At 42.9% G+C, this 27352-nt stretch overlaps 1 protein-coding gene across 2 annotated transcripts in view; it reads right to left on the bottom strand.

The window, feature by feature from the left end:
• Nucleotides 1-2957: 2957 nt before the first annotated feature.
• INTS4 (integrator complex subunit 4) overlaps nt 2958-27352 on the bottom strand; it is an 84512-nt gene continuing 60117 nt past the window's right edge. For both annotated transcript variants that reach the window (XM_033947840.1, XM_033947838.1), the window contains 7 exons: nt 22204-22284; nt 21639-21769; nt 20146-20205; nt 16249-16408; nt 14585-14728; nt 7499-7619; nt 2958-4017 (listed from right to left, as the gene is read on the bottom strand). In XM_033947840.1, the coding sequence (XP_033803731.1) occupies nt 3824-4017; nt 7499-7619; nt 14585-14728; nt 16249-16408; nt 20146-20205; nt 21639-21769; nt 22204-22284 (891 nt within the window). In that variant the 3' untranslated portion in view covers nt 2958-3823. The remainder of the gene's footprint in view (nt 4018-7498; nt 7620-14584; nt 14729-16248; nt 16409-20145; nt 20206-21638; nt 21770-22203; nt 22285-27352) is intronic.

Consider the following 27352-nt stretch of genomic DNA (forward strand, 5'->3'; position numbering starts at 1 on the left):
TTCCATTTTTGAACACAGAGGCAGGGAACACGCTGGCGACTCCCCCCTCCCGCCCTCACTCACCAACCACTGCCGCTCCTCTTCAAAGCAGCCTGCTGAGGTTTGTCGGCTGGCTGTAGCGAACCTTGCAGGCCGCTCTCCACCTCGGTAGCACGTTCCCTCTGAGATCAAGGCTTTGACATTGCTGAATCAACCTAGCAATGGCAGAAGTTGTTGCATAGTACCACCTTCATTGGATTACAGAAACCAATGGTAGCATATGGAAAGCCGTCAAGATGTTGGACTTGTCCCTATAGCGAACTGTGAAGGTATTTCTGGAGAAGGCCGAGTGTTTAGATTCACCCTTTAGTGACCTTTAGCCTGAAACTGGCCAGAAATTTAGTTTTACATAATTTAGGGTGGTGGTAGAGACAAAACCAGTGATGGTATTCAAAACAGCATGAGATGAACACACAGGATTCCTAATTAGAAAATGGATAGCATTAAAAACCCAAATTTGAAATGGCTGTGTGTGTTGTCTTGTCAAGTGGTGCTTAGATGATGACTCCAGCTGCAAAGAACCAAGGCCAATGTCAAGCAGACTTCTACAGTCTGTGTCCTGTATTTGACAAAATGGATTGGAATAGGCTGGAGCAGGCTTCAACAGCAACTCCAGGGCCAGGCAGATTTCTACAGTCTATGTCTCAGAAATAGCAATGACTTTGTACTATATTCATTGTTGGTTTTATCATGAAACAATGAGTGTGACAGTTGGGCACTTGCTCCCATGCACAGCCAGCTCTGGGTCAAAATGGCTTCCAAGACTGCTGCTGGAGGTCCTGGGAGCATATTGTTCTTGCCTCTGCTGGTTTCAGTCTCAATCTTCACTTGTTCCAGCCCATGCTGGTTTCAATCTCAAAATGGTTGGCAGGACCGCCTGTGGCAGTCTTGGAAGCCATTTTGACTTGGGACCAGCAATGCACAGGAGCGAATGGGGGATGCTCCTGCTCTCACTACCCAAGAAGGTAGGTGCAGGAGGGGTTGATGCTGGGGGGCTGTACACAAGTTTCGGTTCCAGCCAAAAATCCACAAGCAGTTTTGGTCGAAACCAAAATAAGGCTAAACACAGATGTCGGGCTTAGTGTCAGCACCAAAACTGAAACTTGGTCAGCCTCTAGTTTCTGGATGATTTGCATCCAGAAAAATTTATATGGACATGGCCCTTTTCTTAAAGTAAGCTCAAACCACTGCAGCTTTATCTCCTTCATTAAGGAAAGTTACAAGGAGTATAGTTCTAGTTAAGAAAGTTATCATTCTGAGACCCAAGAAATGCTGATAAATCCACACTCTCCGAAGGACCCATAACAGCCAGAGTCCCCTCATGGTCATCACTGTTGATTTTATAAATAGGCACATAACATTTAACAAGAACTATTTCTTCAGCTCAGAGCAAAGCTAAGACCTCTTCAAGAGATTCAAGTTAATGAAGAACAGGAAAATTAAGGAACTGAGGACTCTTAATTCCTAAGAAGTTTCTCCATAGTCTCCCTATTGTGAAGCAAAAAGAGGCTATCCTTGATTGCTGAAGAAAAAAGGGTTTACAGTCCTAGACTGCACACGAGGTAAGGCAGACACCTTATCTACCTCTTTAAACTTAGATATAAATTCAGAAGTAAAAGAGGACAACTGAAGAACATTATTATTTAATAAATCCTCTACAAAAAACAATTGTTCATAAGGAGTATAACTGTACAGGGTTAGTGGCCTCTAGTACAGACTCAATTAAAAAAATGTACTTCTTTAGGCAAAAGGGGGGGGGGAAGAGAGAGACAGAGAAAGTATGTCCTGCACCTAACACATTCCTAGGAGAGTCAGTCAGGAGTGATGGATGAGATAGAGGTAGAGGAGTTCTACCACAGGCCTGTCCATTGGGAGACTGGCACCTGCTGATGTCAGATCCTATGCCACTCTGCTCCAATCCCAGGCGAGTCTACTGCTCTCCACCACACCACAGTGGGAGTCACATGGATAAAAAGATCATTCCTTTGGCTACTCGAGTCAGTACTAGAGGGAAACTGGATTTGAAATGTATGGCTGACTAAAAACTGACCTACCTTTTTTTTGGAGAAAAGAGCTGAATATCTATCCATTCTGGTGGAGAAGAGACTGAGAAGAAAAGGTTTCCCTGAACTAAGAGGAGAGCACTACACACAAGATGGCATCAGCAAGCGTGGTGCAGCTCCCCTGCTTGACAAAAGGATATCATCACACCTCCACTAAGATGGCCCAGGAAGCAGCACATTTTAGTATAACAGACATTTGTGAAACCTGTGCTATAGCTGAATATCTTATTTCTTACGCTTTAGGCTATATAGTACTGGCGAGTTCGCTGTATGTCTCCTAGCTCAGGGTTTCCCAACCCTGTCCTGGAGGACCACCAGCCAGTCAGGTTTTTCGGATAACCCTAATTAATATGCATGAGAGAGATTTGCATATAATGGAGGTGACAGGCATGCAAATCTGCTCCATGTATATTCATTAGGGCTATCCTGAAAACCTGACTGGCTGGTGGTCCTCCAGGACAGGGTTGGGAATCACTGTCCCAGCTGATAGCACTAGCCAGAGGTGAGGAAAAGAGAGGGAATGCAGGTAACTCTTGCCACCAAATGAGTAGCAGAGAGAGGATGATGCCCCCGTCACTTACTGAAGGAATCTAAAGTTACCTAGGTAAAATGTCTGGGGAAGAGGGATATAAAACAAAGGGGAAATGGATTATTCAGACTAATGCAATCTAAACAGGTTACAACTGTGGTCTGGAGGTTTATGTTAGCAGTTAAAAGGGACATTTTAAATCATACGTAAACTTTCTTACTAAAACAATCATGCATTTCAATACATAACTAGGGATGGAAGCTGGCTAATCTAGCCCAGGTTTTAAACAGTGCACACGGACTTGTGGATTTCCAGCAGTATATCTCGGGGGGGGGGGGGGGGGGAAACAAGCCTAGAGATAGTCATCTTCCAACTATCAAAAGATTAAAAAATTATGTAGATCCTGTGTAAGTTACTGAAAAAAAGAAAAATAATTCAATTTACAACAGACAAAAGAAATACTTGTATTCCAGAATACAGTAGCATCTTATAAAACTTACAAATGCAAGGTGAGAAGAGTGGTGAGCACACAGGACGGGAATTCAAAATGACCCTGACAGAAAAAGAAATCAAAACAAATAGATACTACCACCTAAGTATAAATTGTGAAATGGATGGGTGTACGGTTACCAGACATCAGGGAAAACCTGGACACGTCTTTTTTTTTTAAGAGGACTGTCTGAGGCCCTGAGGGATTTCCAATACCTAGCAAGTTTGTTTGGGTGTTGGAAGTCCTAAACCTTGGGGCTGTGTCTGTGAATGTGTGGAGATCAAAACGATGATGTAATATGCATGACATCATCGCTTCAACATCCACACATGCACAGATGCGGTCCTGAGTTCTGGGAGGTTTATGTAAGGGCAGGGCAGGGCTGGGGTGGGACCAGGTGTCTTTTTATAGAAAAAAAAATCTGGCAACCCTAGGTAGGTGAGTAGCACTGTGTACGCATAGGAGATTAATGAAACTCTTGCCCTCCATCAACACGCTTCGTTTCATATTCTGTGCGAAGAGCTGGAGTCTCTCCTGACTAGATTTATAACAACTGGATGGTTGCTGCTTGAAGGGACTGCTGAACAAATGCAGTTTGGAGGTTCACTAATGTGCATAAATACAAATACATTTCAACCAGTGAAATGAGCCAGTACAGATGATATGCTCAACCAGACAATACAGAAAATGGGTCCCGAGCAGTCAACGTCGAGCAGGTTTGGGCATTATATACACTTTGACTGGCTTGCTGAAGGGTATAGTGCCTTCGGTACAGTTTTCCGGTTGTGATGGTACATCCATACTGTCACTCCACGTGGATTTTGCAATTCTGTTTGAAGCTTTGCTTCTGCTTGAACTGTAGGCCAACATCAACCTCACTTCAATCTGGCAAGGCTCTGCAGGAAAATAAGACATTTATGTGCATGTCAGTAAATTCTGTAAATTTATGGAAACGTTGATTAAACACAAATTAGATATGGTTCTGGACGATGAGAGGCTGAGGGATCCCCACCAGCATGGATTTACAAAGGGAAGGTCCTGCCAATCCAATCTAATCAGCTTCTTTGACTGGGTAACAAAAAAACTAGATAAGGGAAAGTCCATGGATATAGTGTATCTGGACTTCAGTAAGGCTTTTGATAGTGTCCCACACCGTAGATTATTGAACAAGATGAGTTCGCTGGGACTAAGAGAAACATTAACTGCACGGGCCAAAGACTGGCTCAGTGGCAGACTTCAAAGGGTGGTAGTAAACAGTACTCCCTCTGAAACGTCGGAGATGTTTAGTGGAGTACCGCAGGGCTCGGTCCTGGGTCCAATCCTATTTAATATCTTCGTACGGGATCTGCCTCAGGGATTTCAGGGTAAAATTGCATTATTTGCCGATGAAGCTAAATTATGCAATGCAGTGGGCGGAGGTACCGTACCCGACACCTTGACATAGGACATACTTTTACCAGAGCAATGGTCTACTATTTGGCAGCTGAGCTTTAATGCCAAGAAGTGTAAAGTTATGCACCTTGGTAGCAGAAACCCTTGCAGAACCTACACTCTGAACGGTGAGACCTTAACTAGAACTGTTACAGAATGGGACCTGGAGTAATCATTAGTGAAGATATGAAGGCTGCCAATCAAGTGGAGAAAGCTTCATCCAAGGCTAGACAGATGCTGGGTTGCATCCAGAGAAGTTTCGTCAGCCGAAAGTCCGAAGTGGTAATGCCGCTTTACAGGTCCATGGTGAGACCACATCTGGAATATTGTGTTCAGTTTTGGAGGCCACATTATCAAAAGGATGTGCTGAGAATAGAGTCGGTTCAGAGATTGGCCACTAGGATGGTCTTGGGACTTAAGGATCTCCCATATGAAGAACATCTAGGTAAGTTGCAGCTATACTCTCTCGAGGAACGCAGAGAGAGAGGAGACATGATAGACACGTTCAAATGTTACTGGCTATATGGAGGTGGAAGAAGACATATTTTTCCTTACAGGACCTACGACGACAAGAGGGCATCTGCTAAAAATCAGGGGTGGGAGATTTCATGGTGACATTACGAAGTATTTCTTCACCGAAAGGATGGTTGATTGTTGGAATGATCTTCCACTTCAGGTAGTAGATGCCAACAACGTGCTCGATTTTAAGAATAAATGGGATAAACATGTGGGTTCACTTCAAGGAAGTGCTTAGGGGGGGTGGGTTATTCGGGTGGGCAGACTTGTTGGGCCGACGGCCCTTTTCTGCCGTCATACTCTATGTTTCTATTTGCTCAACCCAAACAGTACATTAAAAAGTAAATTTTCATGGAGGTTACAAAGATGTAACTGATAAAAGCACCTGTATTTAGGTTCCTGGTTTTTTAGTGTCATTTTAAGCAGTTTTATAATTTAAAAGTGGTAATTCTCCAAATCTAAAGAGATATTATATATAATCACATTCCAATAAGAAAAAAAAACCTTACACACAGGTATTCAGAAACAGCTTTAGGGTTAGCAACTGACACCATCTTTTCCCCAGTCAGCTTTAGTTACAGGAAGTAGGGAGGTGATCTAGAGCAGTGTTCTTCAACCTTTTGACACCTATGGACCGGCGGAAATAAAATAATTATTTTGAGGACTGGCACCGGTCCGCGGACCGACAGTTGAAGAACACTGGGCTAAGTCTTGCCCATCTCCACTCAATCTCCACCCCAGACCCCGCCCCCATAATAGTACTAATTGTAACACCATTTTTTCCATCCATTTTTCATATATACACACATACAATATAATAGTATTAACATAATGGTTAACCTCAAAATTAAAATACACAAAGCATACTGTATGCTTTTTAACATTGATTCCTACCAGAAAACAGATAGCCCCATGCAAATGCAGGACCAAAAAACTAAAAGTACTAATATTTAAAAACAAACCCTAAGATGCAAGACTCTGCAAGCAGTACAATCCCAGAGGAAAAGAAACAAATGCATTTCTTCCTGAACAGACAAATCAATCACTAAATAAAAGCATTTCCCCTACCGTTGTTGTCTCTCTCCCTCCATGTGCCTTGCCTTCTGACCTGCCCCCCGGTGTTATCTTTGGGCCAAGTCCACTGTGAGATCAACTCAGCGTCTTCGGGCCGGCTCCTTGAGTGCTGCATTGCCGTTGTGACATCAGAGAGAAGGCTTCCAGTTCATAGAAACATAGAAATAGACGGCAGATAAGGGCCCACGGCCCATCTAGTCTGCCCACCTTAATGTCCCTCCCCTACCTTTGCCCTGTGAATAGATCCCATGTGCCGATCCCATTTGGCTGTGAGTAGGAGCCTTTTCCCACGGCTTTGTGCACTGCAGCACTCAGAGAGCCGGCCCAAAGACATTGCGTTGATCGCACCATAGACCGGCGGCTGATGAACGCTGTCTTGGGCCAGATGGACGTGCCGGCCCAGTGAACCAGCAGAAAATTTATGCGGACCGGCACCGGTCCACAGACCGGCGGTTGAAGAACACTGATCTAGAGGAATTTTCATTGTTAAGAGGTTAAGTATCGGCAGATGGTGGGGCAGAAGAGAAACAAACCCACTCCAAAAAATGTGTCAATATACAGTGGTACCTCAGAATCTGAACGCCCCCGAACTCGAACACTTTGTAATCCGAACCTTTTTTTGTAGTAAATTTTGCCCCAGAATCCGAACTCTGCTCTGGAATCCGAATGCCATGCACATTGTATGTGTGTGTTTCTGCCCCTAAAATCCAGTGTATTTACTGTTAAAATTTGAGTTTGTGGGACCCAGGAACGGATGAATCCAGTTTCTATTATTTTCAATGGGAAAAATTGTCTTGGAACTCGAACGGGGTTCTGGAATAGATTAAGTTCGGATTCCAAAGCATCACTGTATTTGTATGGGAGAAAGTTCCAATAGCGGTATATGTACATCTATTCACTGTAATACAGGAACAAGGAACCACAACTTCCATGACTCAGCTCTGTATGCGTTCCCCAATTTAGATCAACAAGAGAAATCCAAAGAAGACAGAACTCATTTCACCACTTTGGTTTTTTGCTCATTTATTTTAAAACAAATTGGCAGTGTATGTTGTTTTCTTTTATTCCCACAAATATACACCGTATAGTTTCACTACTGTTTAGCAAAATGTAAAGTTTTAACATGCTTTTCTGGGAGTTCCTGTCTGACACATGAACTGGGCAAATCATTACTATCTATGGAGAAATGGCTTGGAACTTGGAATAGATTTGTCATACGAAACACAAAGACACTTTGGAAGTCTAAAAGCCATTTTCAAACTCATAATGGTATTCACAGCTTGTAAAAATTCTTAATTTTATTATTGGAAAATATACTAAGAGAAATGTAAAATAAACTAAGCAAATCATATTTACCTGTCCAGGCAGTATGAGACAGATAAACCTGTGTAATCAATCTGTGTCTTCCGGGCCCAGGATTTCGAAAGTCTGCAGGTTTAGGATGGATTATCTGTACTTGTCCATCGGGGTATACTACCTATATACAGAAACAGCACCAAGAGAGATTAACTCTAAAATACACTGCATAGGTTAAATACTTCTCTAAACAGGGCTGAACTCTGTGGCTGAGAAACTGTGCTGTGCAGTGCCTTACAGGAGATCCAAACCCAGATCTGTGCCTTGGGTCAGCTGGGGTTGCTGCGGAGGCACCATTCACAAGCTCTGCGAGGAGTAAATCCCAAACACTGTCAAAATGTTCTCAAACCTGGGTTGTACACATATGGTCTTCTGGAAGATGATGTAGTCTTTGTGGTTCTTGGCTGAAGAACTATCACTGCAATGAGTGGGCTAGATAGAAAGGGAAGAAAGGAAACTTGGAGAAATGGCCACATCTTCTGCCATATGCTGATTCCTGGTACCTTCCTGGTGCTTGATATAAACCATGACAATAACACTGTTGGAACAAAATCTGGACTACTTTGTTCTGTATAGAACAAAAGAGAGGGAATAGAACTCTCACATAAAATCAAACAAGAGAAGAACAAGTGAGGAATGGGACAGACAATCTTTATTTTGTGTAAATAAACTTAAAACCATAATACATATAAAACCACATGTCCTATGTTGGAGTATTACAATAAATGACCTGACACAGTCCGTGTTTCGGCCTCCTGGTGGAGGCCTGTCTTAAGGGTGTGGTCTAAAAGAAATACATTACACATGAAAAAAGGTCAAGAATGCATAAATAAAATACAAAATCAAATTAAGCTCAAAAGCATATAAATAAATTAATAAAATCAAATGTCTAACAAATCCATAAAAGCATAGGGACTAAAAAAAGCATGTACATGCATGTAAAAACAAATTTCTTAAAGGTATACATATACAGTCAAACCTCGGTTTGCGAGTGTTTTGCAAGATGAGCAAAACATTCTCGCAAATCTTGCCTCGTAAACCGAGCGTTGCCTCGATATGTGAGCCCCCACCCCTGAGAACCGTCAATGCCCGTCCGCCCACCCAAACCCTTTCCGCGATTGGGCACTGGCTCACAGCACCAACCCACAGGACGTGCCGGTGCCAAAAGAACCTGCCATCTGCTGCTGATCTCTGCTGGGCCTTGAGCATCTGCGCATGCTCAAGGCCTTCTGGCTCCTACTCTCCTAATCTCATTTGAATCTCGGAGAGAGTGGGAGCCAGAAGGCCTTGAGCATGCACAGATGCTCAAGGCCCAGCAGAGATTAGCGGCAGGCGGCAGACTCTTTCAGCACCAGTCCTGTGGGTTGGTTGAGGCTTGCAACATGGCAAATGAGGTTTAACGTGGATTAAGTGTAAGGTGATGCATGTCGGTAACAAAAATCTTATACACGAATACAGGATGTCTGGTGTGGTACTCGGAGAGACCCCCCAGGAAAGAGACCTGGGACTGCTGGTCGACAAGTTGATGAAGCTGTCTGCACAATGTGCGGCGGCTGCGAAAAGGGCAAACAGAATGCTAGGAATGATTAAGAAGGGGATCACGAGCAAATCAGAGAAGGTTATCATGCTGCTGTACCAGGTCATGGTACGCCCCCACCTGGAATACTGCATCCAGCACAGGTCACCGTATATGAAGAAGGACACAGTACTACTCGAAAGGGTCCTGAGAAGAGCGCCTAAAATGGTTGAAGGGCTGGAGGAATTGCCATACAGTGAGAGATTAGAGAAACTGGGCCTCTTCTCCCTTGAAAAGAGGAGACTGAGAGGGGACATGATCGAAACATTCAAGATAATGAAGGAATTAGACTTAGAGATAGAGACAAGTTGTTCATCCTCTCCAAGATAAAGAGAATGAGAAGGTACTCTCTAAAGCTAAAAGGGGATAGATTCCGTACAAACATAAGGAAGTTCTTCACCCAGAGAGTGGTGGAAAACTGGAACGCTCTTCCGGAGGCTGTTATAGGGAAAAACACCCTCCAGGAATTCAAGACAAAGTTAGACAAGTTCCTGCTGAACCAGAACGTATGCAGGTAAAGCTAGTCTCAGTTAGGGCATTGGTCTTTGATGATGGACGACTGGTCTGTCCCAGCAGCGGCAATTCTTATATTCTTATGTTCCATTGATGTACTATTATTATGGGGGTGGAGCTTAGTTGGGTGTACTAAGTTGATATTTGTTGGACTTAGGGGGTAATTGGCTTGAAGAAGTTGAGAAACTCTGGTATACAGTACTCAGATATCAGCAAGGCCTTTAACACAGTTTCACAGGGGTGACTCATTAACAAACTAGGGATCCATACCAATGTGCTCAAAATGACTAACTAGATCAGAAACTGGTTGAGTAGGAGGTGACAATGAGTAGTGGTAAATGGAGTTACTAGTGATGTGCCAAAGACATTGGTTTTTGGTCTCGCGCATTTCAATATTTTTTTAAGCGATTAGAGGGTTACTATACAAGACAAAATGCTCTTGAGTAATAGATCACTACAGGTCATTGACCTGGGGGGCTGCCACGGGATCGGACTGCTGGGCATGATGGACCTATGGTCTGACTCGGCAGAGGCAAATCTTATGTGCTTATGTGCGATACCTCTTTACAAAAGATACCAAAATCTGCAACAGAACCCCCCCCCCTCCTGCTGGAAGGTATACATATCATGAAGAAAGATCTAGTGAAGCTTGAGGAATGGTCTAGTGTGCTTGGCAGTTAAGTTTTAATGCTTACTAAATGCAAGGTCATGTATTTGACATGCAAAATACCAAGGTGTGAAGTACTTCAGGATGTTATCTTAAGGCAGTCACACAGGTGGAAAAAGTAATGGCAAAAGCCAGAAAATGCTTGGGTGTACTGGGAGAGGAAAGGTCTGCAGGAGAAAGAAGACTGTAGAGTACTGTCTATAATTCTGGAGACTGCACCTTTCAAAGACATGATGGAGGAGTCCAGAGGACAGCTCAGTGGTCATCATGAGGACTGTGAAAAATTGCAGGGAGACCTTAAGAAATTGGATGTCTAGGCATCCAAATTTATTTATTTATTCAAGTTTTTTAGCCTGTCCCAAAGGAGCCCAAAACGGGTTACAAAGTACATCTATAATAATCCAGACAGAACAGAGATGACATAATTTACATAAATTACAATATAGACATGACAATAAAACATATGCACTAAGCAGCATCTGGCAAGATTAGGTGGCGTAGGTGCATTGACTGGGTGGCATTTCAGGGTGAATGACTTTAAGGCGCTGGGTTCCTGAAGTTCCAGAGTCCATCTAGTGATCTGACAGATGGGAGGATTGTGTGAAAAGTTTGGGTATGAAATGTGAGTAGTAGCGTTTGTGGGCTGTTTCAGTTTTGAGGGAGTGGCCAGGAGGTATGATCAGTCGTTTTTCTCCTTGGGACCTCAGTGGAACAGATGAAATTTAATGTGGACAAATGCAAAGTGATACACATTGGGAAGAATAATCTAAATCATAGTTACCAGGTACAAGGGTCCATGGTGGGAAGCTATAGTCGAGGGAAAGTTTTGAGGGCTGCCAAAGAACGCATATTTACTTCAGTCCTGAAGAGTGCAAATCTACAGCGCTATAAACAAAAAGTGCCGGATCCCAATGGGGTCAGGGGGGGATGATATTCTGCACATGCAATGCGGCCCACCACAAAGGTCTTGGAGGGCTGCCATAGGCTTGTGAGCCTTGCAATGAAGACCACTGTTGTAGACAATATGCTGAAATCTTCCGCCCGCCCGATGTGTGGCAGCTGCCAAAAAAGCAAAACAGGATGCTAGGAATTACAGTATTAGGAAAGGGATGGTAAATAAGACCAAGAATATTATATCGTCTCTGTATTGCTCCATGGTGCAACCTTACCTTGAGAATCGCATTCAATTCTGGTTGCCGTATCAAAAAAGATATAGCAGGATAAGAAAAAGAGAAACCAAAACAAGAGAGGATGGAACTCCTCTCATCTTCAGAGGGTGGTTGGTGGTCAACGGTACCCTCTCTGAAACATCAGAAACATAGAAACATAGAAGATGATGGCAGAAAAGGGCTACAGCCCATCAAGTCTGCCCACTCTGCTTACCCACCCCCTGTCTATGCCCTAATGACCCAATTTCCTTATCTTGACCCTCGTAGGGATCCCACATGGGTATCCCATTTATTCTTAAAGTCTGGCACGCTGTCTGCCTCGATCACCTGCACTGGAAGCTTGTTCCAATGATCAACCACTCTCTCTGTGAAGAAATACTTTCTGGTGTCGCCATGAAATTTTCCGCCCCTGAGTTTGAGCGGGTGCCCTCTTGTGGCCGAGGGTCCCTTGAGAAAGAAAATATCATCTTCCACTTCGACACGTCCCGTGAGGTACTTAAATGTTTCGATCATGTCTTCCCTCTTCCTACGTTCCTCAAGAGTGTAGAGCTGCAATTTGTTCAGTCTCTCTTCGTACGAGAGACCCTTGAGCACCGAGATCATCCTGGTGGCCGTCCGTTGAACCGATTCAATTCTGCGCACATCTTTACTGTAATGTGGCCTCCAGAATTGCACACAGTACTCCAGATGAGGTCTCACCATGGCCCTGTACAACGGCATTATGACTTCAGGCTTTCGGCTGACGAAACTTCTATTGACTAGTGCCACAGGGCTCGGTCCTGGGTTCTTTCCTTTTTAACATATTCATAAGGGACTTGACACGACGGCTGCAGGGTAAAGTAACATTATTCGCCGATGACGCTAAACTGTGCAACATAGTAAGTGAAAGCTTTTTACAGGATAGTATGACACAGGACCTTCGTACGTTGGAAGTCTGGTCCTCGACGTGGCAGCTAGGCTTCAATGCTATGAAATGTAAGGTCATGCACCTCGGTAGCAGAAATCCGTGCAGAACTTACACCTTAAATGGAGTAACATTAGCTAGGTCCTCATTAGAACGAGATTTGGGAGTAATCATCAGTGCAGACATGAAGGCTGCCAAACAGGTAGAGAAGGCCTCATCCAAGGCAAGGCAAATGATGGGATGTATCAAGAGAAGTTTCGTCAGTCGGAAATCAGAAGTCATAATGCCGCTGTACAGAACCATGGTGAGACCTCATCTGGAATACTGTGTGCAATTCTGGAGGCCACATTACCGAAAAGATGTGCTTAGAGTCGAGTCGGTTCAGCAGATGGCCACTAGGATGATCTTGGGGTTCAAGGGTCTCTCGTACGAAGAGAGACTGAGCAGACTGCGGCTCTACACTCTAGAGGAACGCAGAGAGAGGGGGAACATGATTGAGACATTTAAATACATCACAGGACGTGTCGAGGTGGAAGATGACATCCTCTTCCCCAAAGGACCCTCGACCACAAGAGGGCATCCGCTTAAACTCAGAGGGGGGAAATTTAGTAGTGACACCAGGAAGTATTTTTTCACGGAAAGGGTGGTAGATCACTGGAATAAGCTTCCGGTGCAGGTGGTCGAGGCCACCAGCGTGCTTGACTTTAAGAGTAAATGGGACATGTACGTGGGATCCCTACGTAGGACGAGTCACTAGCATCTAGACTTATTGGGGTGGGTCAGTAGAGTGGGCAGACTTGATGGGCTATAGCCCTTTTCTGCCGTCATCTTTCTATGTTTCTATATGAAGGAAGGCTAAAGAGATTAGGGCTCTTCAGCTTGGAAAAGAGACTGCTGAGGGGGAATATGATTGAGGTCTACGAAACTGAGTGGTGTAGAATCAATTTTTTACTCTTTCAGAAATTACAAAGACTAGGGGGCACTCAATGAAGTTACATGGAAATAACTTTCAAACAAATAGGAATAAATACTTTTTCACTCAACAAATAGTTAAGATCTGGAACTTGCTGTCGGGAAAATGTTTAACAGTGGTTAGTGTAGCTGAGTTTAAAAAGATTTGGACAAGTTCCTAGAGGAAAAGTCCATAGTCTGCTGTTGAGACAGACATGGGGGAAGCCACCGCTTGCCCTGGGATCGGTAGCATGGAATGTTGCTATTGCTTGGGCTTCTGCCATGATCTGGATTGATCACTGCTGCAAACAAGATACTGGGCTATGTGGACCACTGGTCTGGCTATCCTTCTGTTTGGAATGAGGAAGCATAGGTGAAAGGGGATAGACTCCGGAGTAATCCAAGGTAATACTTCTTTACAGAAAGGACGGAGGATGCACAGAATGGCCTCCCAGTAGAGGTGATAGAGATAAAGACAGTATCCGAGTTCAAGAAAGCACGAGGCAAGTATCGGAGATCTCAGACAGCAAGGAAGGGATTGTAGAGATTAGCAGCTGATAGGCATGAACAGAATGGATAGGCTGTATGGCCTTTATCTGCTAACACCATCCAGGTTTCTATGAACTAGCATGGCAACATAATAATTTGCTCAGCAATTTTCCAGGGCAAAACCAAATCTTACGTTTCAAAACAAAATCTTCTTGTAAATTTGAAGATGTATAATTTCCCGATATTCTCAAAAGAGAAGCTGCCCATCATCTCAGATGAATCTGGAGTAGAGAATGACACGGTGACAAAATTCATCACCGTCCCCATCCCCGCGGATAACCACGGGAAATAATCCCATGCCATTTTCTAGTGTCTATTTCAACCTCGGTCCTTCTACATCAGCATTCTTCAAAGCAAAGCTTGCGGGTCAGTGGTTGTGGCCATTCATACTCTGATTCTTATGGGAGCCAAGGATAATGAAGCCATTGTGACATCACTGATGTGATTGGCTCTTAGGCACTGGTGGAATGAGGCATTATGACATCACAATATCTGCTCTGGATACCAGAGACTGTCATTCTGTAGTTTCTATTTCAACCTCAGTCCTTCTACACCAGCATTCTTCAAAGCAAAGCTTGAGGGTCAGTGGTTGTGCCCAATTATACTCTGATTCTTCCCTCTCTCCTTAAAGAATGACATGAAGATGGTTTCCCGCGGTTATCCGCGGGGACGGGAACAGTGATGAATTTTGTCACCATGTCATTCTCTAATCTGGAGCACTGTGCTTACCATTTCCTTTCAGCCTGCATTCTCATACCTGAACTTTCACTGTGTTTTGAGGATCTTGTACATGTTCCAGAGTTGCATCAACATCCAGTGCCACTACTAAGCCAGAAGTAAACCGTAAAGGATTATCTGACTCACCGGTAGGCTCAATGACTGTTGAAGAAGCTTTGTGGATCTGAAAGGGGAAAATTACTTTCATAAAAATAATAATTTTTTAAAATAGAATTTTTAGTCAACGTGTTTTTTATCCAAATACCTAAATATTTGATTCCATCTTCCTTCCATACGAAGGAGAAAGAATCAAACAAGCCTTTTGTACAATGCACATTGAGTGGAAGAACTTCTGATTTGCTCCAATTTATCTTATATCCTGAAAATTTTCCAAATTTTTCTATCAAATCAAGTAAACATGGAATGGTTGTTTCTGGATTTCTCAAATGAAACAGTATATCATCTGCATATGCAGAATTCTTGTATTCCTGATCTGAATAAGGAATACCCTGTATCTCTTTTGCTTGCTGAATCGCTAACAACAAGGGTTCCAATACAATATCAAAAAGCAAAGGGGATAAGGGACAGCCTTGTCTAACCCCCCTCTGCAGACTAAAATGCTCTGAGAAATTATTATTAATATATAATCTTGCAGCAGGGTAGCTATACAATGTTTGAATCATTTGAATAAATCCTGAACCTATTCCAAACTAATCCAATCCAAGTGTCTGTACATTTTTCCACTTGTGCAAAACTAGCCCCCATCTATTCTGGTTTAGAAACCTATTCCTTTTAATGAACTCCTAGCAAGGCTCATGCTAGACAAGAGCCCACAATAATCTGACAAGTGCTTTAGGCACAAGAGATTTCATTCGCAAAATTTTTGTAATCATATTCGTGGACTGTTATAGCAACACACATTTATTTTTGACTTTTGTACACCACTGTATTTTGATATGACACTGATATTTCTAAATGTATTTTGAATTTTGTTCAGCAGCTATCAGTTAAGAGACGCTAGACGCAGAAACAAAGCCTGCCTAGGTTCTGTAACCTTCAGTAAAGGAGAGCCAAGAAAGAGATGAGCCAGGCTTTTCTACACCTGGACAGATGCTGAAAGCAGGAGCCAGCAGGAAGAAGTCTGAAAACAAGGCCCTACATTGCAGTTTCAATGTGGCGTGTTGCAAGTTTTCGAGTCTCGCTGCGTCTTGTCAGGTAGAAACTTATGTTTCCCATCATGCTGTGGCTTTATTCAGTTGGTCTCTCTTTTTTTTTTTTTTGCAGACCTCATAGTCTATGAAAATGAAAAAAAAAAGAGACCAACTGATTTTCCCGCTAAAATCCAAAATTTGTGATCAACTGACTTTCCCACCAAAATTCAAATTGGTGACCAACAGACTGCCCTGTTCCCAGTCAGGTCAGTGGACCCACTATTTACAAAGACAAACTGCAGACCTCACAACATACCCTAAGGAAAGCCACAGCATGACGGCTGAAATGTCGGTTTCTACCTGACAAGATGCAGTGAGACTCGGAAACCTGCAACAAGCACGATGCCAGCTGCGGAAACCCCGAGAGAACAACCTGCATGTTATGTTCTGCTTCAGCTCATTCTTGCTTTTGGGGGGTTCAAGTTGTGGTTAGAGTCCATTCTTGCTTCCGAAACACAACAATCACACTTTACTAGCATCTGGTTTTACTGACCTGCTCGGGGAGTGTCAGGTGAAGGAAGCTGCTCTGTTGCAAAGTCGCCTGGAGGATTTTTACCACTTCGGAGGGTTTGGAATTCACCAGTCTGGGCATTAGATCCAGAAGCTTATCCACAAAACTGTCTTGCATGTGAGGGAGTTCAGAGATAAAGCACCTGGGACCCCAAAGAGTAGGAGTGAGATCATCACCAATATGTGTGTGTAAAACTCACTGTTTTGAAGATTTCCTCCTCCCCCACCAGGAAACAATATATCACATCACATTTATTGATTTCCCCCTTAACCTTGATCTGCAAATACTTTAATGGACTGAAAACATACAATGTTCATTTCCAAGATGTTCATTTCCTTCTTGGCATATGTAGGATTCCTGGTTGGGTTTTCCAGTAAACCTTGTGTACTCACACACACAAACAATCTGGACACTTTTGAAAGGTATAACGAACAGTTTTTATATTGTTCACCTGAGCCTCTTCCCTCACAGGCTCAGGGAAGGCAAAGATACTGTATACGTTTTAACTTTTATATCTTAGTCCAGCTCAGCAGTCTTTACTCTTATCACAAGTGTCACAGGCTCAGGGAAGGCAAAGACAGCTACTTAACTTTTATATCTCTATCCAGTGAAGCAGTCTGTACGCTTTAGGCAGTTTACTATCTCAAATTCAGTTCAGCAATTCTCAGCTTTTGGTCAATTAACCAGCTCTCACCATATTCAAGGAATATAAGTGGCTTACCTCAGCCAAACAGACATTAGTTGTCTCACACAGACAAATCTCACATGCTCTCTTCTTTCCCCGGGCTCTAATTCAACCCACTGCTAGGGAAGGCTCTCTCCTGGAAGCTTCTCCCTCAGGACCTCCCTAAATGACTCCAGTCTGAGACAGAAGTACTCCTCCCTGCCTGAGTCCTGCCCCTCTGACTCAGCAGGGTTGTATTCCTTTCCTCCAGGTGGCTGACTCATAAGAACTGCCATACTGGGACAGACCGAAGATCCATCAAGCCTAGTATCCTGTTTTCAACAGTGGCCAATTCAGGTCTCAAGCACCTAGCTAGATCCCAACAGATTCTATGTTGCTTATCCTAGGAAGAAGCAGTGGATTTCCCCAAGTTATCTCAATAATGGCTTCTCTTTTAGGAAATTATCCAAACCTTTTTTAAATCCTACTAAGCTAACTGATTTCACCACATTCCAGAATTTAATTACATGTTGTATGTAGAAATATTTTCTCCAGTTTGTTTTAAATCTACTACTTAGTAGCTTCATTGCATGCTCTTATGCTGGTGCACCCTATTGTCCAACAATATAATAGCCACATTAGTGAGAGAGTACCCCTTACTCCAGGGGTAGGGAACTCCGGCCCTCGAGAGCCGTATTCCAGTCGGGTTTTCAGGATTTCCCCAATGAATATGCATGAGATCTATTTGCATGCACTGCTTTCAATTCATATTCATTGGGGAAATCCTGAAAACCCAACTGGAATACGGCTCTCGAGGACCGGAGTTCCCTACCCCTGCCTTACTCCCTCACAGCAAAGTAAAATAGATGGGTAACAGCTTTTCAGGTCAGTGTAACAGGCAGTGTCATTGGGATTTTCTGCAAGCCAACATATTCTTAAGAACACCAAACAATACTTGTTCACATTTACTGGACCAAGGTCTAACTATGAAAGACCATGTAGACTCCCTAGTCAGAAAAGGATTTTTTACCCTCTGGAAACTTAGGTCCATTAGAGCATACTTCGACACCTCAGCATTCAGAATTCTGGTACAATCCCTAATACTAAGCCACCTTGATTATTGCAACATTACCCATCTGGCAATCTCTCGGAAGCAAATGCAGAGACTACAACTTATACAAAATGCAGCAGTCAGGTTGATCTTCGGGTTGAAGAAGTCCGATCACATAACCCCTTCCTACCGACTCCTGCACTGGCTGCCAATGGAGGCTCGCACGAAGTTCAAGCTAGGATGTCTCTGCTTTAAGGTATTATCAGGTCTAGCCCCTAAATATATAATAGACCTCTTCTCATTCCCAACTAACAGACATGAGAGAAGCACACACCTGAAATTTGTTTCCCCACCAGCTAGAGGATGCAGATATAAGAGACATCATCAACAACTTTTATCGTACCAAGCAGCCTTATGGGGCAAAGACCTAGGAAAACTAATCACACACTCAAACAACTATAGCGAATTTAGGAGACACCTAAAAACATACCTGTTCTTGAATTACATAGGTAACGAACAAGGACAATAGCCCCCTTCGTAATTCCACCCATATCTGATCTTGCAAACTGTTAACCTCTAATCTCTAAACTATGAATGTCCCAATCAATTAATGAAACTTTTCTAACTCATTGTAAATAGCACGGAACTTCCCGGTCCGGCAGTATATAAAATGTTGTTATTATTAATGTTGTTAATATCAGATGGTCACTGTTATACTCTGTAATTCACCGACTGTACAGTTTCACCTCACTGTAAACCGCCTAGAAGTCACAAGATTGTTGGCGGTATATAAGAATAAAAGTTATTATTTTAAGATCTGATACCTCTTTACTGACCATATATCAGGGATCTCAAAGTCCCTCCTTAAGGGCCGCTATCCAGTCGGGTTTTCAGGATTTCCCCAATGAATATGCATTGAAAGCAGTGCATGCACATAGATCTCATGCATGTTCATTGGGGAAATCCTGAAAACCCGACTGGATTGCGGCCCTCATATACTGTACAGGGAAGCCAAATATTCTAGCCACCTCACTAGTTTCAATAGCTATTTAGATTATTTTAAAACTTGATGCTAAGATATGGGAGGGGGGTTTGGGTTTTGAATTAGGGAAGAGAATGTGACTTGTATACTGCCCTTTTGTGGTTACACATTCAAAGTGGTTTACAAATATACCTGGTGCAATGGAGGATTAAGTGATTTGCCCTGGGTCACAAGGAGCAGTGCTGGGATTCAATCTGAAAACCTGAGGCAGCAGTTCTAACACTAGGCCACAGAGGAAATAACAAAATAGACAAACTTTTAGATTCCAGCACTCAGCCATAAAAGCATGACCAGATGAGCCAACTGGTTCTTATCTACTATCACCACTTAATCACAGTATGGTCAATACTGTTGAAATTTCCTTTTTCATAGTACAATAAGATGTGAAGACCCTAAACTATTATTTCAACAAGTACGGAAAACATACAGAGCATGACTCATGGAGGTAGTTTTTGAAGGTGGGGCAGCTGGGGTAGCTTCACAAGAAGGGCAAATGCAGAGAAAGGGTGAGTTGGTTTGGGGATGGTAGGACAGTTGCAAAGTGGGGATGGGGTATCTTTTGAAAGTGGTAGCAAGTCAGGGGCCAGGGAGAGTTTCTATCATACTGAAGCTGGAACTCTCTCTCTCCCACAGAAATGCTTTGGCCCATTTATTGGGGGGGGGGGAGAGGGGGGGGAGAGATAATTTCTTCAGAACTCCCAAGTCTGATCTGGCCCATTTTGGAATTCAGATATCTATTCACTGTTTTCTTCTCCTCATGTCAAGCTTTATTTCATGTTGTTAAGCTTTTACAAAGTTTTATTGAGAACTACAGTCCATTTCATGTGATACCAATTGTTGCTGTGCCACTGTTTTGAGAAGAAGGGGAAGTTGCAGGACATTAGGGTTAGGATTGGGTAGGACTACTCCTTACCATCTATCTATCTTGTGAAACCTTTTTTAGTTTGAATTCTGTTAATTGATTTTCCTGGGCACGAACCAAAACAAGACATGAAACACAGCAAACTAGGTATTATATATACCAACGAAAGATCTCACTGTATGCAAAATATACTTCCCTTCCCCCACTTATCTCACCATGGTAGATAGGAAAGTGATAAAGATGCAAATTGAAGTTCTCACCTCTGGAAAAAGTCCACTTCTTGCAAAAATGTTTCACATATCTCAAAGAGCAGTTCCACACTGCAATCAAGCAATAAAAAGAAAAAATAAGAAAAGTAGAACGGAGTCAGTGTAAAGCTTACACATTTTACAGAAAAGATCTGCTATGATTTCTATCCTCTCTCTTCCTTTAGAAGGAGATGTGAAGGGAGCTCTAGGAATCAATATTCTTAGTAGCTACCTATGTTGCTTCCCATGGGCAAGATCCCTATATGAGATAAAGTTACCCCAAAGCATTATGGGGGGGAGTTCTCCCTAAAGCAGCGGTCTCAAACACGCGGCTCCAAGTTTTATTTGCGGCCCGCGGTCTGGACGTGATCATTCTCTTCGTTTTGGAGCAGCAGCGTGTCTGGCCGGCTCGTTCTGTTCAAAGCCGCGGGATGGCAGTTCCTTGCGCTATCCACGGAAGAGCCAGCCAGACACGCTGCTGCTCCAGTGGTGTACCAAGGGGGGGGCGGTCCACTGTTCTCCCTAGAGTGCGGTTTGCGGCTCGTCTAGAGCAGTGGTGCCTAATCTGCTTCCCTTCCCTTCTCACCGCTGCCATCGGGGAACAGGCCGTCACCATGTTCTTTGATCTCCCTGCTTCTCTTCCTCCCGACGTCAATTCTGACGTCGAAAGGACGTTCTGGCTAGCCAATCGCTGCCTGGTTGTCCAGAATGTCCTTTCCGACGTTAGAATTGGCCCCGTGGAGAAGAGAAGCAGGGAGATCTCGGCCTGTTCCCCGATGGCGGCAGCAGCAGCAGCCTATTCCACGGCGGCGGTAGCATGGGGGAGGGCAGGAAGGAAGAAAGAAAGAAGGGAGGGGGGGACAGGGAGCCAGAAACAAAGCAAAAAATGGGACACAGAATCAGAGAAAGACAGACATAGAGAAAGAAAGAAAAAGTTGGGGGAGGGAATGAGGTCTGGAGGAGAGGAAGCATACAGGAGGCTGAAAGAAGGGAAGAAATATTGGATGCACAGTCAGAAGAATAAAGTGCAACCAGAGACTGATGAAATTATCAAACAATGGTAGGAAAATGATTTTATTTTCAATTTAGTGATTGAAATGTGCCAGTTTTGAGAAAGAAAAGATATTAAACTTTAAATGTGAGTGCTGCAGAAAAAATAGAGTACTTGGAGGGCCACAGAAAAAATAGTTAATGTCTTATTAAAGAAATTACAATTTTGCATGAGGTAAAACTCTTTATAGTTTATATATCTTTCCTTTTAACTGTTAAAGGAAAGTTTTATAAACTATAAAGAGTTTAACCTCATGCAAAATTGTCATTTCTTTAATAAGACATTAACTATTTTTTTCTGCGGCTCTCCAAGTACCTACAAATCCAAAATGTGGCCCCGCAAAGGCTTTGAGTTTGAGACCACTGCCCTAAAGCAAGCATGAGGTGTAGCAAAGCGTTTCAGAGAATACAGGACCCTTGCAATGTCATGCCAGGCATACTTGCCTAGTACTCACCTCCTGGTCGTACGAGCAGTCACAATGAATTCTAATGCTTTTGCCTGCAGTCTCATGTGATGAATGATGGACACTTGTCTTGTTTCTAGTCCACTGTACATGAACTCCATCTTGTACGTTTCTTCCAAAATCTGCAACGAAAGCACAGCATCTGCCTCTGACACAGGAGAGACGACTGGATACGAGGAACAGGAACAGCACATATTATGCCCTTGGTTGCAATATCTAGAAGATGTATTCAATACATCATATGCTGCTCATCTATTAAACTAAACCTTAAGTTTATATACCGCATGCGAATCCCTATGTGACGTTTGCTGAAACCTGCATCAATAAATACACACAGTGTTTTCAATTCAGGCATTTAATAAAATAGCTTACAACGTTCCTGACTGTTTGGAGATGGTGGAAGGTGCTAGGCACACAGCATAGCGAGATGTGGTCTATTAGATGTGAACCTCTAAATACACTCTCACTAATCATTATAACCAGTGGTTCAATTTATTAAAAGGCAAGGAAACATCAAGTGTAGTGTACCCTGGAGGGATCATAAATGAATACTCACCTGTCTGGCAGCAGTAAACGCCAAAGCATTCTGTTTTAAGAAGAGTGGAGCAGCCATGTTCCAAAGCTTTTCCTGCAAGGCCTAAAATAAAACCCCAAATACACAGTGCAGCATTACACAAGAGAAATACAGGCTGCCTTAGTATGACGGTAAAATGCTGTCCCTGATCCTGCATCCCACAATTACACTAATGAAGGATTCTAATGTGACATAAGGTAATAAATCGTTCACTTTGTGAGTGATGCTAAGGGGGTGGGGAAGGGACACTGTGTCCTGTATAATTTGACATTAGCGGCAAGCCTAAGAAAAGCATTAGAAGTGGTTCTGACGAGGCTGCACCCTACTCTTAGATTACATAAACACTGTAGGATAAGGGTAGAGTGAGAAAAATCCAGAAACGAAAAAGTTTCCACAAGGATCTGATTTTCTTTGCCCATATGCTATATAATTGTGCCATATTTAGGTAAAGTATCTGGCTTCACGCACTATATCTTCACTTTGTTTAAAGGACTTGGTGGTTGTATAATACGGCAAAAGTTTGTAGAGGGATATGAGCCTTGAAAGAACCCATTGGGTGAAACATGTCGGCATAGATGTCTCTACAAACTGACCACCTGAAGGCAAAAAGTTAAAAGCTAAGTACCTTTCTTAAAAATGGTTGTTCACAAAATGTTTAAAAATAACTTTAAAAATAATTCAACTAAGGCAGTTAGAAAAGTTGGACCCAGTGAAGATATAGTGCGTGAAGCCAGATACAGTGAAATGTTTTGAGTATCGTGGTGGCACTTCTGAGGGTTGGTGAATATTGAAGGAACTTTTGACAAGTGTGAGTCTATAGAAAGGGGTGTGGAGATGACATCCGTTTCACATTTTCAATATACAAAGTTTTACTTGCACAAGAGCGATTACATAAAGAGATAGTGCTAATCTTCAAAAATATTTAGGTAAAGAACATGCAGAAAATGGAACCAGTACACCAGAAACTGTTTTAAAATTTACACAGCAACAGTGCTTCACATTGGTCATCCTCACTTCAAAAACAGGAAACAAACAGTAAGCTAATCATGCTAAATCAACCTGCTGGGACAGCAACACAGGACAAGAATTCACTTCATTTTTAGGGTAATGCACTTTAGGAAAGTACCATATGTATTTGAATATAAACTGACCTGAATATAAACCAAGGTAACCTTTTCCCTCAAAAAAGAAGGGAAAAAAAGGTTTGACTCAAATATAAACCAGGGGGGGGGGGTTGTTAATATTCAAGTGCAGTATATTGCCTTGCCCTGTCCCCTGTTCCTCCTCCCTCCCTGCTCTGCATCCAGCCCCCTCACTCACTCCTTCCCCTGCCCTGCCAGTCTCTGCAGCCAGCCCCCTCCCTCCATACCCTGACAGGTTCTGTACCCCCTCCCTCCTGATGCCTTGCAGGCCTCCACTGGGCCTGCCATAAGTCCTGGTGGTCTAGCGGTGGGCCGGGACAGCACGGGTAGGAACGACCTTCCTTCACTCCTGCCCGTGCAGAGCCATTAGCTGATTGGCTGCCGTGAGTTCTCAAAGTTCCATAAAAACTTGCAGCAGCCAATCAGCGTGGGCAGGAGCAAAGGAAGGTCACTCCTGCCACGGTTCACCGCTGGACCCCTAGGGATTCTTAAAGCTATACGTTGGAGGCAGGAGGGAGTTAAAAATTCTTAGAATCGGTTGGGATAGGAAGCAGGAGGGATCACTGCTGTCCCAGCCCACCGCTGGACCACCAGGGATTTAAAAGGTACACCAGGGAGGGGGAGGGAGATAAAAATTATTAGAGTCGGCTGCGACAGGAGACAGAACTGTTCCCTCCTGTCCCAGCCCACCAGGTCTCACAACAGGCCCGGCAGAGGCCTGCAACAGGTTCAGGAGGGGGGGGGCGGGTCAGTGCTGACCCAAATATAAACGGAAGCCCTCATTTTTGGGCCATCTGTTTGGCCCCAAAATCTCAGTTTATATTAGAGTATATATGGTAGTTTAAAACATTTACTACTGCTTTTCAGAGGCTGAAACAAATAGGTTCTAAACAATTCCAAGCAAGGCCATATAATCTGAGATTATAGTCACTGCTATGTCTCTGAAACAGATTCCTAAGACCTAAGCAAGGAATCCGTCAGTGCTTTTGCAAATTCAAAACAGATCCCATCTTTCTCTCCATATCACAATAAGTTTCTTTGGTCTTCTCCTATTCCTCCTCCTCATCGGTTGTATGTTTATCTTGGTCAGAGGATGGAGGCTGAACGACGAAATCTCATCCAGGGTTCTCTGACTGAACCAATGACTAAAGGACATAACTGACCTGGAAATACCTACTTCAGTAATTTTCAGAAATACTGCTCGTCTGCATGATTTTCCAAGAATTACCTCTAGAGAATTTGCTTACCTACCTTTAACAACTGGTAATTCCTTTTACATGGAGTAAAGAAAACATTCTTTGCCTACAATACATATCAAACTTTACTAAGCACTACAGCTAGCAAATAATGGAGAACCCCAGGGATCACCCCTGTCACCTACACTATTCAATATATACATAGCTTCCCTCAGCTCCTGCCTAGACAAACATGACATAACCTCATACAGCTATGCAGATGACATCACTATCCTCCTCCCCTTCGACCACCCAGAACCCGCCATGTCAAGCACAATACACAGAACTCTCGAAACAGTAGCAACATGGATGACAGAGCACAAACTAAAACTTAACCCTGACAAAACAAACTTCATCCTCCTAGAAAACAATAAAACTCCTACTTTAACAAATCTAGTAATAAACTCGATCTCATACCCTATTCAACATAAGAACATAAGAAGTTGCCTCCGCTGAGGCAGACCATAGGTCCATCCTGCTCAGCGGTCCGCTCCCGCGGCGGCCCTTCAAGCCCATTGCCTGAGTAGTGGTCTATATCTATCTATACCCTTCAATCCCTTTTTCTTCTTTGAAATCATTTAATGTGTTCCTGTCTACCACAGCCTCCGGAAGTGCGTTCCATGTATCCACCACCCTCTGAGTGAAAAAGAACTTCCTAGCGTTTGTTCTAAACCTGTCCCCTTTCAATTTCGCCGAGTGCCCCCTTGTACTTGTGTTGCCCCATAATTTGAAAAATCTGTCCCTGTTTACTTTTTCTATGCCCTTCAGGATCTTGAAGGTTTCTATCATGTCTCCTCTAAGTCTCCGCTTTTCCAGGGAGAAAAGTCCTAGCTGCTTTAATCTGTCGGTATATGAGAGATTTTCCATTCCCTTTATCAGTTTAGTTGCTCTTCTCTGTACTCCCTCAAGTACCGCCATGTCCTTCTTGAGGTACGGCGACCGGTACTGGACACAGTACTCCAAGTGCGGCCGCACCATTGCACGATACAGCGGCATGATGACTTCCCTCGTCCTGGTCGTGATACCCTTCTTAATGATACCCAACATTCTGTTTGCTTTCCTTGAGGCCGTGGCGCACTGCGCCGATGCTTTCATTGTTGCGTCTACCATCACTCCCAGGTCTCTCTCCAGGTTACTGACCCCTAGTGGTGTTCCCCCCATTTTGTAAGTGAACATCGGGTTCTTTTTCCCCACGTGCATGACCTTGCATTTCCCTATGTTGAAGCTCATTTGCCATTTTTCGGCCCACTTTTCCAGCTTCGTTAGATCCTTTTGGAGATCTTCGCAGTCTTCCCTCGTTTGAGCCCTGCTGTATAGTTTGGTGTCATCTGCAAATTTAATGACCTTCAACCCACACTAAAACTTCTGGGAGACAGAGGCTGTACCATACAATCACAGATCAACAAGGTAATAAAAGCATCATTCGTGACCATTAGAAATCTAAGACATCTAAATCTAAGAGTCCGATTTCAGCAAACAATAACAAACTATTATTAATATTGACAGGGGTCGCCAAGCAACAAATAACTCAAAATTGGAAGGACTACACCAAATTAAATTTTACATTTTGGTGGAATTCAGTCTGTCATATATACAAAATGGAAAAAACAATAGCATTACAACAGGGAAATATTCATAATTTTAAGAAAATTTGGGAACCATTGATGCGATATTCCAATGATCAAGTTTCATAGCACATTAGTAATGGATTTATTAGATTGGAGAAGGGTGGGAATGTATATTATATGGATTTAAGAAATGAAGAAAGGGGAGGGTTATATTTTATGTGATAAGATGAATTACTTGTAATCACAATTTTTCATGTATTAATTGAAGTTTATGTAAAAGTAAATTATTGTAAGAATGAAAAATTTATAAATAAAATATTAAAAAAAAAAAAAAAAAGAAATCTAAGCCAAATCCGAAAATTCTTCAACAGGAAACAATTCCTACTGTTGGTACAATCCCTTATCCTTGGACTAATAGACTACTGCAACATACTTTACCTCCCATGTACAGCGACCATGATAAAACAATTACAAACTATGCAAAATACAGCCCTAAGACTCATCTACTCATTGAAAAAATATGACCACATCACAGAAGCATACTATGACACTTACTGGCTCCCAATGCAGGCAAGAGTACACTTCAAATTCTACTGCCTACTATTCAAAGCCATTAACGGAGAAAGAAACAACCTACTGGAATAACCGACTAACTCAATCCTCCTCATCCAGGCACAGGAGAACCCACTCACTTTTCACAAACCCACCATCCAAAAATGTCAAACGAAAAAAACTATATGACAACCTAATAGCCACTAGAGCAGCTAAACTGGACAGACAAATCACCATTCTGTTGTCATCGACCACAGACTACAAAACCTTCAAGAAAGATACTAAAACCCTACTCTTCAAAAAATACATAAAACCTATCTAACACGACCAGTTTCTACCTAAACACGACCAGTTCCTACCTCAACCCCACTTCTAATTACCCAACTAATGCTAAAATGCCTCTATTTACCCATCACTTAAGATCTACCACCTTAAGATCTCGACAACTCTTTGGTAATCTTATGTAACTCTTATGACATCTCTTATGCTATTCCTATAAATTTTTATGTAAACTTTTTATATAATCTCTGAAAACTTTTATGTAATCCGCCTTGAACTGCAAGGTATTGGCGGAATAGAAATCACTAATGGAATGGAATGGAATGGAATCTGAGGGCTTGAAGTTTAAAAATGG

The sequence above is a fragment of the Geotrypetes seraphini genome, chromosome 6 (genome assembly GCF_902459505.1).
Source record: "Geotrypetes seraphini chromosome 6, aGeoSer1.1, whole genome shotgun sequence".
Lineage (NCBI taxonomy): Eukaryota > Metazoa > Chordata > Amphibia > Gymnophiona > Dermophiidae > Geotrypetes > Geotrypetes seraphini.